A 16,286-nucleotide genomic window follows, 5' to 3' on the forward strand; every position below is an offset into this window, starting at 1 on the left:
TTTTAATAACATTTTGTGTCTATTAATAATGTTTATTTTCGATATCAAGAGTGGGAGTTATACATTCAGGTATTCCACATGTGAATTTAAAATCAATTAAAAATAATTTGGGTCAAACATGGGTCTCAACTTTGTATCTTAAAATGTAAGTGTATTTATTACGTCATACAGTATTTAATTAAATCTGTTTTATCATATTCTATTTTATGTGTATATATTTGACTTATTCCTGCATTTTACTTGCACCATTATGTCTCTTGCACTATTCTATTTCGTTATGCCTTAAGTATAGTGAACGTTGCATTGTTGGAGGAGCCTGGGACTTCCAACATTTTCTCTGTGGCTGTTGTGCATATGACAATAAAGCCTTTGAATCTTGAATCTACTTATTTGCAACAGCAAATACATTTGTGGAGAACCATAATGCCCGTCTACAGTGCCCGTCCGCCTGTTATTTACTGTACAGGTACACATTAAATGCAAAAGACATGAAAACAACTGTATTAGTCTAGAACTGTTCAATAAAGATATTTTAAGTGATTATGACTTGATGTTTTTGTTTTTATGTACACACAGACAAACATACAGAGGTTTGTGGTTACAAAGTTCAGAGCCCTAAACACACCGACAGCGTGAGGAAATGTATCATCACACTTTCAGCATGTCCTCCCGTATTCATTGGCTAAATTTTGATCAGGCATCAAAGTTTCTGATTGGCTGCAGTGGCGGCAGCGGCAGAGGGTTGTTGCTGTTGCTAGGTTCCTGTTGCTAGGACGGTTGCCATCTCGGAGGCTCAGCAGGAAACATGTAATGAATCATGGATGGTTGATTTTTCTCTAAGCACCCTAATCTGTGATGCAGATGAGCCCAAAGCTCACCTCCCCCGTCTCCACCCTCCTCCTCCCAAACGCAACCCACCCACCCCCCACCGCTGGATGGGTTCATTAAAAAATAAATAAAAAAATAATTCAAGTTTGGATTTTGAGGGCTGGCATTTCAAATGGTCCTCAGGTTGCTATAGAGGGGGGGTGTCGAATACTGATATCAATTCTCATGCAAAAACTGGAAGGTCAAAGGTCATTATCAGCTATTTGTTGTGGGAGCGCCCGAGGGAGACCGGCGACGACCCCTCCCGACCCCTGAGATTATTCTTAATGCTGTGACCTGTGAAGTTCGGACAGTCTCACACCTCGAGGTGCAAACTACAGCTGATATTTAAACTACAATTCACAGAATGCCACTTTAGTGCGTTAAGGATAAAATGTGATTAAGCTAATAAAATACGTTCCTCCCAGCTGTTACGATGCTACATGCTACAGGATGTTTTGCTTAGGAAACTCATGAAAACGCCTCATTAGGATTCCCAAAAGGTCATCCATCGTAGTGCAAAATGTGCCGCCGCGACTTAACAATCGCTGTGGGCGTTTTTAATATCGTGCTATTATACTGTGCAGAAGGTATACGGGCCTGTGTTTAACGGAGAATAAGTCATGCGCCGTAGTGTGCATGACTTATTTATTCCTGTCCTGTAAAAGGAGTGCAGCTGTTTCACATAAAGTGGCAAACAGTTAAACTGTTCATACGAAACACTTCTCGTATGGACGCTGAACATTATCCACAGAGGCCAAGACAGTGTAAAAAAGTGGTAATTACAGACAACAGATGACACACAATATGGGCCTGCTGCTTTAATGGTACACAGCAGAAATACTGAGAGACTCTGCTGTATGTAAACATCTTGTGTTCTTCACCACTGTGGCTTTTCCTTCCAATGGAGCAATATTTTCTTTGATGTAATTACGTTATATTTCCGGCTTGGCTCATCCTTGGCTCCTCATCCTACTGCTCTGCTACTAGACTGAAGTCCTTTGAGTGCTTTTGTGATTGTTTTTCCTTTTTTTGGTTGATTATTTCATATTTCTGCCTGCTTTTTGTCTGTTTATGTTTTCTATTTTTGCCAGTTTTGTATTCTTTTTGACCGACACCCTAAATCCCAATGAGGCTTCCAGGTCAAACAATGATTTAAAACTACCTAAACAACAACACACTTCTCTACATGTTCCTTCGCCGGCCCTTTAATTAACCCCTTCCCTTCGACAGACTCGCTCTCTTCCTCCTGCCCTTTGCCCTCCTCTTTCCTGCAGGCATGTCACTAAACGGATCCTTTAGAATCTAGTTGTATACGTGATGCTAATACTTTCTGACACATTTGTTCACCGTCTCTTTATCATTAATAATTATGCAAAGGAGCTGCGTTCTCAGCCGAGCAAAAGAAAGCAATCTTAGTATGCAAATGGTTAAGGTCCCTGCGGAGTGTGGCGATTAGATGTGTGTTGATAAACTCACTTATGATGAGTGACAGTGAGCAGGATTGAAGTTGCGCTGGTCAGCAACAACCGCAGTCAATGATGAAAACGCCGCTGCCAAATGCCAGGGTATCCCCAGATGCCCGATGGGACAGGGATGAAACAGTGTAAAATGTCATTGTGGCTGCTGTGAGCCCTTTAATAACCAGAGAGGAGGAAGCAAGGGGGGGGGGGGGGGTAATGAGAGGAGATTTACTTCCTGATTGAAGGCTTTGCCTTTTCTGCTCAGCCAGATGTTGGCCCTCGCTGCGACTTGTCACCTTCCGCTGCTAACATCCCAAAACCTTTTAACAAATCTCATCAACTATCACGACTGGACCATAAATCCCATTAAGGATCCAAACACCCAATTGTACATCTGACCCTGTAGTTTGGTTTGCACCAGCTATAAGTTAATCCTTCACTAAGTTTCTGTGGTCTGCGTAGCACAGGTTTAGTAATAGTGAGGTTGCACCACTAGAACTTAAAACATTTCTTAGTACAAATGTTCGTAGTGTGTAAAATGGTAGCACTAAAGAAATGTTGAGTTAATCGACTAAGTGTTCAGGAAGTCCCTGTCGCATCACAAGCTGCAGTATGGAGGCCCCCCGTCTGAGTACCTCCACCCACGGCTTGAAGATGCGCCTTATTTTGATCGCAGGCCAATCAGAGCAGAGTGAGCTTCTTCAGGAGGGGGGCTTAAAGAGAGAGGCGCAGAAACGGAGCGTTTCAGACAGAAGGTATATTCAGACAGACACAGAACATTAGAACAAGTAAACATGTTCTAGTAGAAAGTATGAACCTGAACATGAGCTTTTAAACTTAACTGTAAATCATTTATCTTCCAGTTTATTCATTATCAAACATTTTGTTACTTGGAGACAAAGATTTATCCCAAAACTGTTAGGGATAGGGTTAGGGTTAGGGTTAGGGTAACACAGCATTTTATTTTAATCTTTAGCTTTGCGTACTTAGGATGCTTACTTCTGACAACATGTGTATGAGTGTGCGTAATTATTCAGGGCAAGATCAATTTTCCCAGGATCAGTGTTTGACGAACAGGGACAGAAGAAGAAGAGAAGAAGAAGAAGAAGAAGAAGAAGAAGGAACGAAGAAGAAGAGACGAAGAAGAAGGCGGAGAAGAAGAAGCCGACAGGAGAGAAGAAGGAGAAGAAGAAGAAGAAGAAGAGAGGAAGCGATATGAAGAAGAAAAGAGAAGAAGAAGAAGGAGAAGCGAAGACGCGAAGAAGAGGAGCAGAAGAAAGGTCGCAGATCGAGCGAGATCCCTCCACCGAAGAACCTCCTGACCTCCTTCTAGCCTCCTTCTCCGCCTTATCCTCTCCTCATCCTCCTCTTCGCCTCCTCTCCTCCTCTCCTCCTCTCCTCGTCCTCCTCCTCCTCCTCCTCCTCCTCCTCCTCCTCCTCCTCCTCCCCTCTATCCGCCTCCTCCTCTCCTCCTGCTCCTCCTCCTTCTCCTCCTCCTCCTCATCCTCCTCCTCCTTCCCCTCCTTCGCCTCCTTCTCCTCCTTTCATCCTTCCTCCTCTTCCTCCTCCTCCTCCTCTCCTCCTCCTCCTCCTCCTCCGCAGCTGCTGCAGAAGAAGAAGAAGAAGAAGAAGAGAGGACACAAGCCGGGAGTGCCAAGTTTAAAAGCTTGTTTGTTTCTTAGGAAGATCAAAGGTATGAAGGCCTTGGACAGACATGAGAGGCACAGCCCCTGCAGTCTGCTCTCCAGTCACTCCCAGCAACACATGCAAAGAGAAACAAGGCTTCTCTCTTTGGGAAATCCTGGAAAGCATCCCAGACAGTTTTCCCAACAAGCAAACACTCTGGGATCTCCCAGCCCTCTCCATAGAGTAATGACATGTTTGTCAGCATGTTGCGTGTTATACTTCTAAGGTTGAATGATCCACAGGTGGAGTTTGTTATAGAGCTTATAGGTACTTATGGACTCGGCTCCTAAACCTAAACGTGACTTGAAAGTTTGAGTGGCTGCGTTCTTTAATGTATAAAGCAATTATTTTTTAAGCAGCCAAGTAGATCTGATTAAAGCTCTCCCAAGTTCTCCCTCATAATTCAACAGGACGTACTTTAATAAGACAAATCAATTATTTCTGTTGACTTATCCACAATATCTTAAGGGGATATTTCCCCCATGAGGCCGTTAGACCAAAGACTAACACCAGCTTTGCTCTGCGAGTCCGAGCTTCTGCTGAAACTAACTCAAGTGAATCTAATGCAGTGGTTTGATATTCCAACATAGCCCACAGCCGTGTGAGCTGCGTTCAAGGAGCTCTCTCTCTCCTCTACACTGGATCCGTAGCACATTTTAAATGCATGGCCATCATAAACATATCCATATTGTGGATGTTTAGACTTCTGTTTGTCAATATGTCTGCACCGCTACTACTTATCATCGTGTACAAGTCAAAAAGGAAGAAGAGGCTTTGGACGAACTGTAAACTAACTGATAACTATTTTCATCGGTCAGCAGAAGAAGCTGTGAGCACAACACAGACTTATGATCACCTTTGATGGCGAACTTAGTAATTAGTTGCTCATTTATCGATCCAGCTGATACGGAGTAACATTGCCGATGCACATGCGTTTGATCCGACACGCTGCATCTTTAAATAAACATCAGATAGCTTTGAGTTGCAGCATCTGACCTCATAGTGCTGTGCAGACACATATACTTAACATAAGCATCATACCATTTCTCAATCCCTTTTTGTATATTCATTTTCCTCATGAACACAAACGTCTCATCTCTGAATATTCTTTCGTATTAAATCATATTTTAAATGAGCTGCTTCTTTGCTCTGGGGTAAAAGCACCCCCGGTTGGGAAACACTGCTCTAATGAAAGAAAGAGTTATCGCATTTATTCCGTAATAAGACTGCATGAATTTACAAGTGTGTCAGAAGGACTGAGAGCCAACAGTGATTACAATAAACCATAGAGAGATGCTCAAAGAGTGGGCAGGAGCTGTAAGACTCACTGAGGTCCATGGTTGAAAAGGCCCACTCGACGTTCTTGGCGGTGTGGAGGCCCTTCTGAGGGACCGCCACTGTGTGTTTTAATCTGCTTGTCTCAGGACTGAATGATTCATCGGCTTTGAGATGGCTTTACTTCAAAAAGTCTTTCTTATAAATTGTGTTTCCTCATTTCATGCCTGTGACTTTTCATTTTTGTGGCAGGAATGTAGTCTCCAGGATGCCAGGCAGGAGTATTTTTGTTGGTGGCATGAAGACTACACAGGCCTTTTCCCTGCTTTACTTTCATTTATATCCCTGTGATACGCCAACACTCCTTAACAACAGTCAAATATGCTGATTTTGACGGATCTCACTCGGAAGACTTATCCAAGCTTAAGCAGTAATTTAGAAATCCTTAAATTAAAAATCACTTTGAGTTAAACCAAGCATCCAAAGAGGCAACACACAGTATCTCATTTTGTGACTTTTTCAGAACGCATTAATCCTCCCAAATGGGAGCTGACAGGATATCACATGGTATTGTAGCACACCAGATACCTTAGGAAGCAATTACCATGAATACATTTTCTAATAAACTTGTACCCATCAGATGATAAGCAATTAAACATGCGTAATTATGGTTTCCATACAGTAATTTCTAAGCTGATTAACTTTGTGTGCTTTACAACTTGAATGGGAGAATATTAATAGGGCTTTGGTTTGGTGGTGCTGGTTAGTGGTGGCAGCTCATCAGCAGATCATATGCAAATGAGGCCTCAGGAAGTGCATGAAGCCTCATTCCCAGCTATTAGAACTGTCAGGGGAGGGAGGGACATGTCAACGTGCAGCACACACACACACACACACACACACACACACACACACACACACATGAATATGCATTCACACATGAAGCACTCACACGTTGTTGAAAAGTAAATGATATAGTCTCTACACATATGTTAGCAGCTCTCTATTCTCTGCTAACAGAATACTTATTATACTTTATTTTATCTTCAGTTACAGATGCTCCATTAACTCCATTGTTCACTTTTTAATAAGGCATCTTTTATAAGGTGCGGGTAATGCTTTTATTAATGGCTTTTAAATCGTTTAATAATTGTTATATTGTAGATCAGTTATAAATCATTAATAAGAACAACATTTAGATTGCTTCCTCCGCCTTCAGCTCAGCATCACACGTTGTTTCATCACTTGATAGATTATTAATATATAAGGGAATATTTATTATTGGTATATTAAAATTAATAATTTGATGGCTTATTTGAAAATGAGACCAATTACTCGTTATTAATGACGAACTAATAAAAGTAAGTGCACTATTGCGACCCGACCCCGGATAAGCGGTGGACGATTGATGGATATTGCAAATATTAGTTTAATTTATAAACCTTTAATGAAAGTTGTTTTATTAGGAAGTGGATCCATTAGTTGATCTTGACATTTCAAGAGGGTCCCAGTCGAAAAGGTGACACAGGTTTCCAATCACAAAGGAGATGAGCAACCTTATTCCACGTGATAACAAACCCTGGAAAGCAGAATCCATCCTGGGACATCCCGGGGAAATACAGTAGATTTAATTGATTAGACAGCTGAGCAACTACCCTCATGATATGAGGGTAAAAGCAAGTCAGTGGACCTCGTGTTGAGACGAGTAAGTCGCATTGCTTTGGCTTATTTGAAGCTATTGTTCTGCACTTAAAGGATTTCACCTGTTTGAAGCTGATGTACGATGATTGTTTGCGCTTTGGACGTCAGCTAAATGAACTGTAACGCACCTTAGTTTTAGCATGAACATTTACAAAACAAAGCTAAAAGCCTCTAATTGTCTTGACTTTTCAAGACGAGACAAGATCTGCGCCCTTTAGTCATCTCAAAACGGCACAAAAGCATTCAAACAAATGAAAAAATCGGTAATTATCAGACAATAATACAAAACATAACGGAAAACTATACTAAAATAAGCAATTATTGTCCAATGTTAATAAGTTAAAAGTGTCGCGCTTCTGTAAATATTGATGAAAGTGGACTTTTTGAGCCACTGAGCCTCCGCCTGTCTGTAATACTGCGAGAGGACCTCAGTGGCTGAAATACATGACTGATTTCATTTCAAGTCCCAGACACTTTCTCCTCTGACAGCTGCTGAACCCAACATTTCATCTGTACAAACCCTCAGGGAGCGCGATACATCTTTTCTTTGTGACTTTACTAAGGCTGCCATTCGATCAATTGCCCTTCACTGTGAGAGCAGCCTGTGTGTGTGTGTGTGTGTGTGTGTGTGTGTGTGTGTATCAGAAACAACACCACGACAGCAAAGCAGTATAATCTGTTCGGATTTATTATCAACCTGAAAGTTACTTTTCACACAAAATATATTATTATATTTCTCATTGAGGCTCTCAGTATACATTTCATATGATATACTATATAGGGATTCATAAAGTCATTCATTGTCTATACACAGAGGGAATAATATCACATTATACCAGTTTTGGAGGGACAAACAATCTCAATATAAATTAAATATATCCTCTTTTTTTTTTTACTATCGATATCTCAGTTGGTGTATATGTATTACATTTCAAATGAACAGAGATGTTCATGTAACAATGTGTAAACTGTATGTAATGAGGAATAAAAAACACTTGATATGTCAAGAATATACCAAGAATCATGATCTGTGAGACTTTTTAAGTATCAGAGCAAATGTCTGGACCCAAAATACAACAATACACACCCACACACACACACGCACACACACACACACACACACACACACACACACCTCAACATCTGTATATGTAATGCTGAGTATATAGGGGGTTGATTTAGAAGAAACATGTGAGGAGTTTATTTCCAAAATGCATTCAACACATCAAACCATTTAGGTGATATAATCTGTACAATATTAGGCGGTAACTTCATTTACTTTACACGTTATTATTATTATTATTAAGTACTATAGTTGAGAGCTGCTTGATTGGTCGATTAGCAAACAATGTGCTGGCAACCATTTTGGTAATCACTCATAAATTCCAGCTTCTCAAATGTAATAATTTCTCTTTGTCGTGACGACAGTAAATGAAACACTTTAAGATTTTAGACAGAATAGGCAAATTGAAGACCTAAAAAAGTGTCAAATTGAGAAAATAATCTGCATATTAATCCATAATAATCAAACTAGTAGTTGAGTTGCAGCCCTACTTTAGTTTGTTTTAAATGTGCCAATAGTTTTCTAAGCGTCTGTATCAGTTTTCGGAACAAAACTCTTCACTTGACGTCACGTGAACAGCTCGTCAGTGGCACTAGAGCGCCATGTTCAGGAACAACATCACAGTTATAGAGGACCGGGGTTCATATTGGCAAAAAAGTCTCACAGTAGGAGAAGCTGACATAAGTTCCCACATCATTTTTACTCGCATCACTAAAACCACACAGATCCCAGATCGACAGTCGTACTCTGAGGCGAGATGTTTTGCGAATATAGATCCAGGTGAGATATCTGGCACGACATTCATAAGTATACAGTATATATAGAAGGTGAAGCGGAGGCAGAGACAGAAGAGAGAAACAGAGCGAGGAGAAGGAAGGGCAGAGAGAGATGTCAGTCTTGAGTGGGCAGAGGAAAGCGGTGCTCAGCGAGCGAGGAGAAGGTGGGGAGGGGGGACGCGATGCCTTCACTAAGGAAGCGCTTTCAGGATGGCGTTCACCTCCTCTGCCACGGCTGTCAGCGCAAACTCAAACTGCTCCTGAGGAGGAGGAGGAGGAGGAGGAGGAGGGAGAGAAGAAAGTTTTAGTGTGCTTACAAGTGTGTAACAGCTTAAGAATGCCATTTCAGAATGATTGGCAGCTTCTGCCTCCTCTTTCGCCCTCCTGACCCCCCCCCCCTGGATGTGTTCGGCCACAGACTTAAGGTGAAGGTGAACTACTCTCTCAGCTTTCCCCTCGCAGTGGTCCCGGCATCGATCCAGCCAGGTGTCTCTTAAAATAAAGCTTCTGAGTTAAGTTGTCTCTCAGCTGTGTGTGTGTTTGTTTGTGAATCCCACTCATAGATTTCCACAAGGAGCGCAGAGGGGGGATGATTGATGTTTGCCCCATGGACCTGGTGTTTTTATATTCCTCTCCTCTCCCCAGGCTGCAGGCCACGGGGTCCTCTCACAGAGGAAAGCTATGTAGGAGTTTGGAGGGAGCAGTCTTTAGATGTGTCAACACATAGTCTGCTATAGTCTGGCCTGAGGAGAGGCTGAATCAATACGGAGGAGTCACTGGTTTGCAGCGGGGATTATCTGGAGTGATTCGATTTTCTATTTTTATGATGCTGCGATATTGCCAGATATTCCAATATGTAACTACATCCATCTGTCGCTACACTGCAGTTATATGAGCACATGTAACCCTAAATTGACTTTTTAAAGCAGGTTTTGTACGTGTCGTGCTGTTCACATTTACACCACCGGGGGGAGATCAACCTCTGCTCGACAGATCAGTGCTGTTAACACTGTAAGGAAGAAAAACGGTCACACATGCTGTAATTACTGCATGTTGTTGTCTCTCAAAAGCAGTAACCAAAAAAAAAAGAAAAGAAAGAAAGAAGGGGAAATAAATGTCCAAAAATAAAGTGGTAACATCAAGGAGGGAGGAGAACAAAAAAGATAATTGCTTGTCCAATCCTTGAAACCTAACTCTAAATTTCATACCTCATTACAATCTAATTTCTTTGTGGACCCAGCATGAATCCACAAAGTGGAATCAACAAAATTCTAATATAATTTCACTTAAAGTTGTAAGAAAAGAAAAAGAACGAGTGCTAGAAAAGCTTCTCTGCTCTGAATACAGCCGGGCTGTAAAAGCAGCATTAACGATCCATCAAGGAACATTGGAGTCTTTTAGCAGGTTCATAAATATTAACACTGCATGAGCTTTTATGATTATTATTATTATTATTATTATTATTATTATTCCTTCCAATTACTAGAGAGAAGCAAAAGAGACTTTATTTGACCTATTATGTGCATTAGTGGACGAGAGGAAACGCTTGCTACACACACTAAACTAGCGGAGGGCCTGCTGTCAGACAGAAGTATGACATCAGTACAAGTAAAACATATACAAATGAGATTGAAATGAAAGATAAAGACAATGTTAAACAATATGTTTCTACATTAGCAGCTGCAAATCCTCACAATTCAGAAGCTAGAAGGTAACACATGTGTGTTACATATCATTATAACCTGAATATATATTGGTTTTGGACTGTTGTTCAAATAAAGTAAAGCATTTGAAAACCTCATATTGGGCTCTTTTGACAATTTATAGAATGTATCATCGTCCCTTTGACTAACAATATACATCATAAAAACTGTACATTTTACAGTTTAGGATTATTAACGTACCTTTTTAATATTTGTTCAAGTGAAATGAAGAGAATGCTGCGGTTTAATAGTTAAAATACTCCTGTAACAGCAGATCTTGGTTAGCCTCTGTGTGTCTCGTGATAAACGTTGAACAGTGAGTTATTATCTTCCAAGACAATGTTTTTCTAATCCTGCAGCAGTTATCAATTACCACATCATTTCCCCTGATCCTGTGCACATGAAGTAGACAATCGTCTGTTTGAATGACTGCAACCCTTCCTCCCTCCCTGTTCCCCTCTTCCTCCTCCCCCCCTCCCCCGTCTCCCCCACCTCTCTAACTCAAAGCCGGAGACCTTACCTTTGTCTGGACCATACCAGCTCGCTGGTCTCTCAAGTGCTCCAGGGTAGCGGCAATATCAATCTCCTTAGCACCTGCAACAGACCGAAAATTGGACTGAGTTCAAAGCAGCGAAGTAATCCAGCTCACATCTGTCAATCTCTCTTTATACTGGGGCTCCCTTTGGAACAGCGCAGCGATTGAAAATTATTACATTCATCCCTCGAAAGACTTGGACGAGAGCCACAGACTGTTTCTGGATAAAATATGCAAGAGGATATTTTTGGGAAATGTGCAATAATGCATTAAAAAAGGCTAAGCGCCGGCTTCTCTGTGAGAATCTTGTTCAATAAATTGGTTTAGATTATGTGCAACTTTTAAGTCTGCTAAGAGCTTTTTGATACAACAATATCTGCGGTGTGTGCGCGTGTGTGTGTGTGTGTGTGTGTGTGTGTGTGTGTGCATGAATGTGTGAAGAATCAACAAACTCTAATTAAAATGATTTATTGCCTTTGCAGCAGCCACACTGATGATTAACCTATGCAACAGTTTCTCGCCTTCAACGGTGATCAGCTGCTGTTGAGTTAAGTCTGTTTTGGCATTCGAAAGTGGGTGATATTAATCTGGAAATCTCATTCTACTTTCAGATTTATGGATTTCAAGAAGCACACTAGAGCTCTTTTGAGAAAGGAGGGAGAAACCCACACAGAGCTCCTGAACCCTCGAGATGCTTTTAAACGTGAGGCAGAGAAAGGAAGCGAAAGAGATAGAGCAGGAGTGAAAGTGTACGTACGAGTGCGGTAAAAAAAGAAAGAGGGATTTAATGCAGCTGGACTTAGAACTCAAAGTACTCCAGTTCTCCGACAAGACTTTCATGTCTCAGAAGGGCTGGATTCCAAAGTTAAGCTGAAGAGAAGCTCTTCGACCAAAGAAAAAAAAGCTTTGGAGTGTGAGATTATGTTCATTTTATACATTCGATTCTGGAGCAGGAAACAAAAGGTTAAGAAGGCACCTTTCATCGCCGCGGACTACAGCGCAGGCGTCGCTGAACCAGATGAACTCCATCAGGATGGGTCAGTCTTATTACTGTTTTACAGAACGTGAAGGGAAGGGTCCGTATGAGAGGCGGCCGTTCTCCTAACCTGCTCTGACGAGCCGGGATCGTAGGAGGAAGGCATGCGGAGGGTGAGGGTAAAGGGCAGAGGTCAAAGGGCAAAGGGCAGAGGGCGGCTAAGCTATGGAGGGCTTTAAGATGACGTAAGGCAGCCTTTGCAACAATAGATGTCCACATCAGAAGAAGTTTGAATGTAAAAGTTGGATATCTCAAAAATAAATTATTACAAAAACACCAGTTGGACCTGGACTTCCAGATGTTTTACTTCCTGGAGATCTTGGACAGTTTAGTTTGTATTTTTTTTAAATAGGAAAAACATCCATACAGAGTGAGAGTGGGGGTGCAAACTATACGGATTCACACTAACAATAAAATAAATTCATTGTCCCCCCTTTAAATATTAAATATTGATTCAAACCATTGGAGCAAATTCTGATTTCCCCTTTAAACATTTCATTTCCATGCATGCGCTATCTAAATTCATGTCGCAGTTGTGATACCAATATGGCGTGACGGCAGCTTAAATAGACAATTAATAATGTGGGTAAAGGTTTCTTTTTCCTTTTCTCTTTGTTCCACTCTCTCCACTCCGTCCGGCTCCCTCCGTGTCCTCGCTGCCTCTCCAGGCCTCTGGAAAGTCACCCTCTAATGCATCCCTGAGAATCTGTGCAAAATGAGAGGCTTTGGCGTTGCCAGGGCAACACTTGAACACGAGCAGAAAAGAGTGAAAGGGAAGCCATTGATCGTTACCTTTAGCCATCCTATTGAGGACCATGTCAATCAGAATGTAAGTCCCACTCCTGCCGGCTCCATCACTGCAGAGAGTCAGAGGGAGAGACGGAGATCATTAAGGTGACAGAGCAGAGTGGAGCTTTAATCTCAGAGTGTTTTTCTTATAAGGAAACAAATTGCTCATTTACATCTGCTGAGAGACTGTGGAGTATGTTTAAACACAAATTAGTCCATGCACACAGAGACACACTGCTTAAAACTTGATAAAACAGAATACTTAAATAGAACAAATCTATAATAATCCTCAATACTCTCATGGAAATACCTGAACAGATGTGAATATTTGATATTCCAATAAATGTGCTTATGTAAAGAAAACCTTTGCACACGAGTGCATGTGTGGTCTTGAGACTCGCTCTGCTATTGGGGAGAAGGGAATGGTTTCTGAGGCACACTGGGGACAAAGGCTTTTAAATGAATGCACCTCAGGAGCAGAGGAGAGGTTGAGAGGCCAGGGGCGGTTCGAGAGCAGCTTTTGGAGAGCCTTGCTTTCCATTACTCCAGAGATAGTCTTATGAAAAGCCTCCCTTTGTGCCCGCCGGCCATTCAACGGCTCTGCATGTTAATTGCAAACAAGGCGTGCACATCTCTCTAATAAAGGCAAGGCCAATAAAACAGGAGAGCGGCCTGAGCACCGCTGCTTCATTAATCCACTGCTAGACATCACAGCTCCCTCAGAGGGAGAGCGGGCTGCCTCCCCCCCCCCCCCCATGCATGACTTAACAGGATGTGACTATTAAAAGTGGTCAGACAGATACCTGGTGTTTAATACAAACCAATCAAGGCCCAGTTAACTAACTCAACCGAATGGGGAATGGAAGTGTTTGTGGTTGAGTGTCGCCCACATCACTTACACACAGAGAGTAAATGGACTGAGCAGGTTCAAGATAAACAGCCTCTCCCTTCCAACACACAGGCCCCCGACAAACAATCGCTATCCCAATTCAGCAGGGTCAGCCACTTTCACATGGTTCAAACTGTTATACTTGCCTGCAGTGAACAATTATCGGGCAAGATCGACCCCGGTAGCACTTGTTAACTTTTCTGGAATAAAGAAAAGAGAGAATTGGATGTTATTGTAAGCATGAAGTTAAACAAGGTCTATTTTCTTTTCTTGATGAACTCCAAAATTAAAGCTGCGGCGGTCTGCAACAATCAAAAGAGCAAATCTGACAGATGCCCCCACCTGTCAATCAAATACTTTAATTTGAGGAAAGAGAAATAAATCAGCGTTGCAACACCGTAAATAAATTGAACATTGGTGTGATGTTGTGATTGCCGACGCATTAACCCCCAGCCAATTATGTTTTATACACCACGGACACGGTGAAGGCCAACAAGCCTTTTCACACCTCTCTGTTGCCATGGAAACTGACTACACCACGTCCGCGTCTTTCCATTTCCCTCGTTTTTCACCTTTCAGCAACAAAAAACGACAAATAAATGTCTGAATGTCTCATCACGTCTCTGATTTACTATTATTTATGTGGTGTTTAATGTTTCTTTACAAAACCAGGAAGATTTATTATTTATCGTTATTAGAATAAACCAATAAATAGCTCATAAAACACAGGAATGAATATACTATAATATAAATGAATGTCTCAATCTGCAGTTAGTACTTCTACTATAGTACTTCTACGACTACTTATAGTAAAAAATAATGTGTTGTAGCTTAACGTTTTATTCTGTACCGCTAAATATACTATAAAATATTACATTTAAATAAATGTTTAAACATTTTCATTGCTTTCTTTGATGATTTGACTTCAGTTTTTGTATTTTGTATGTATGTACAACTGTGAACTACATTTCCTACGTGCACAGGAGTGCTCTATTCGATGTCATTATGAGCTTTGCTTTATTATTTAAATACATGCAATGAACAGCTAAATATTACAATACATATTTCAGGTAACCCATTATTATTTTTGCATGATTTATGTCGTCTTTTGGATAACTTGTGTGTATTTTCATTCATTTTAATCAGATAACATTACATCAAATGTATATCTTTTACATTTTTAGAACAATCTGAATATTTCCTTCTATAGGAGCATGCGGAGATGGTCGGAGTTCCCATGCAAGCCAGAGGAAGGAGCAGTGATAGGAGGAGGGGGGAGACAGAGAGGAAGACAGTTTGTGCACAGGCCTGGCTGAGGAGACACAGTTTCCAATGATCACTTTTGTGACTATGCAACTGGGCTCATATTACTAGCTGCAACATCACAAAAATGACACTGGCAACCGCAAAATACAGAGTTGGCCGAAACCGTGAAAACCGTGAGAGTGCCGGGCATCGTGTGGATCTGAGACCTCTGAATCACAAAATCAGAGAGACTTAGATTCCCAATAACCTACAGCAGCATTAATGGAGTTACACGTGTCGTCTAATCGTTAGGGAGACCTCGACAGCAAAAGAAAACGTATGTATGTAATCAAAACACAGCTCAAATCCGTACACCAATACCATAAATAAATACTGCAAGCTACAGCCAGCTTAATTTGAAACCCACCCATCCCCCCCCTCCCAAAAAACAAAAACCCAGCAGCGACTGTCAGGAAAGGATGACATGATAGTACTGCACATCCTCCTTCTTTTGCTCTCATCTGCATTACAAACCGGAGGGACAGACTTCCGTCGACAAATCAGATGCATCTTTTCTCATTTGGAGGGCTTTTCCTGTCCCTCCGGGTTCTCCCAGAGGAGCTATTGCTGCTCTTCTGCCAGAACACATTATATGGAGAACAGAGTGAGGTTATTCAGTCACTAGCTTTCCCCCTCTCCCATGTTTTTAGTGAGACAGCTCTCATTTAATTGGGTGTTTGAATTAGGTGTTGTTTTTTCTCTCTCTCTCTTTTTCTTTTCTTCCCAAGCCAAGCCAGGCAGTGCGGGGCTGCTAATTTGCTGCATCACATGTGCTGGAGGGAGGTGAGGGAAATAGGCCCAGGATGAAAGGGATAGTACAGAAACATGGTCCTTATTAGAAACAACCATTCTCTAGGACACCAAAAAAGGCAGAGGGGCAAAAGGGAGACGGACCAGAAAGGCGCCGACAGAATACAGAATACAAGGGAAGATGATTAAGAACAAGCTCAGGATTAAAGGCCGGTTGTAAATCAGCTGAGCTCCAGTGTCTGAGGTCGACCAGCAGGGTCTTCACTCTACCTGCGGAAGTCTAAAAGGGTCCTAGCCGAGTTGGGGATCCCGCGGTCCATCCAGGACAGGAAGTGGAACTGCGTGACAGTACGCGTCTCGTTGGTCTGCAGGTTCTTCAGGTAGAAGCTCCGCACCAGGAAGTCCTCACACCAGATGTGCTCCGACACCAAGTTGACCTAAGTATAGA

The 16,286-nt window shown here is 41.7% G+C and overlaps 1 protein-coding gene across 1 annotated transcript in view; it reads right to left on the minus strand.

Moving 5' to 3' along the window:
* Positions 1-7,797: 7,797 nt before the first annotated feature.
* Positions 7,798-16,286, minus strand: part of ptprn2 (protein tyrosine phosphatase receptor type N2) — a 102,535-nt gene continuing 94,046 nt past the window's right edge. Inside the window, exons 18-22 of the mRNA XM_029457573.1 lie at positions 16,109-16,275; positions 13,930-13,983; positions 12,898-12,962; positions 11,055-11,128; positions 7,798-9,091 (exon numbers count right to left, since the gene is read on the minus strand). Of these exons, the coding sequence (XP_029313433.1) occupies positions 9,023-9,091; positions 11,055-11,128; positions 12,898-12,962; positions 13,930-13,983; positions 16,109-16,275 (429 nt within the window). The 3' untranslated portion in view covers positions 7,798-9,022. The remainder of the gene's footprint in view (positions 9,092-11,054; positions 11,129-12,897; positions 12,963-13,929; positions 13,984-16,108; positions 16,276-16,286) is intronic.

The sequence above is a fragment of the Cottoperca gobio genome, chromosome 20 (assembly GCF_900634415.1).
Source record: "Cottoperca gobio chromosome 20, fCotGob3.1, whole genome shotgun sequence".
In the NCBI taxonomy this organism is placed as follows: domain Eukaryota; kingdom Metazoa; phylum Chordata; class Actinopteri; order Perciformes; family Bovichtidae; genus Cottoperca; species Cottoperca gobio.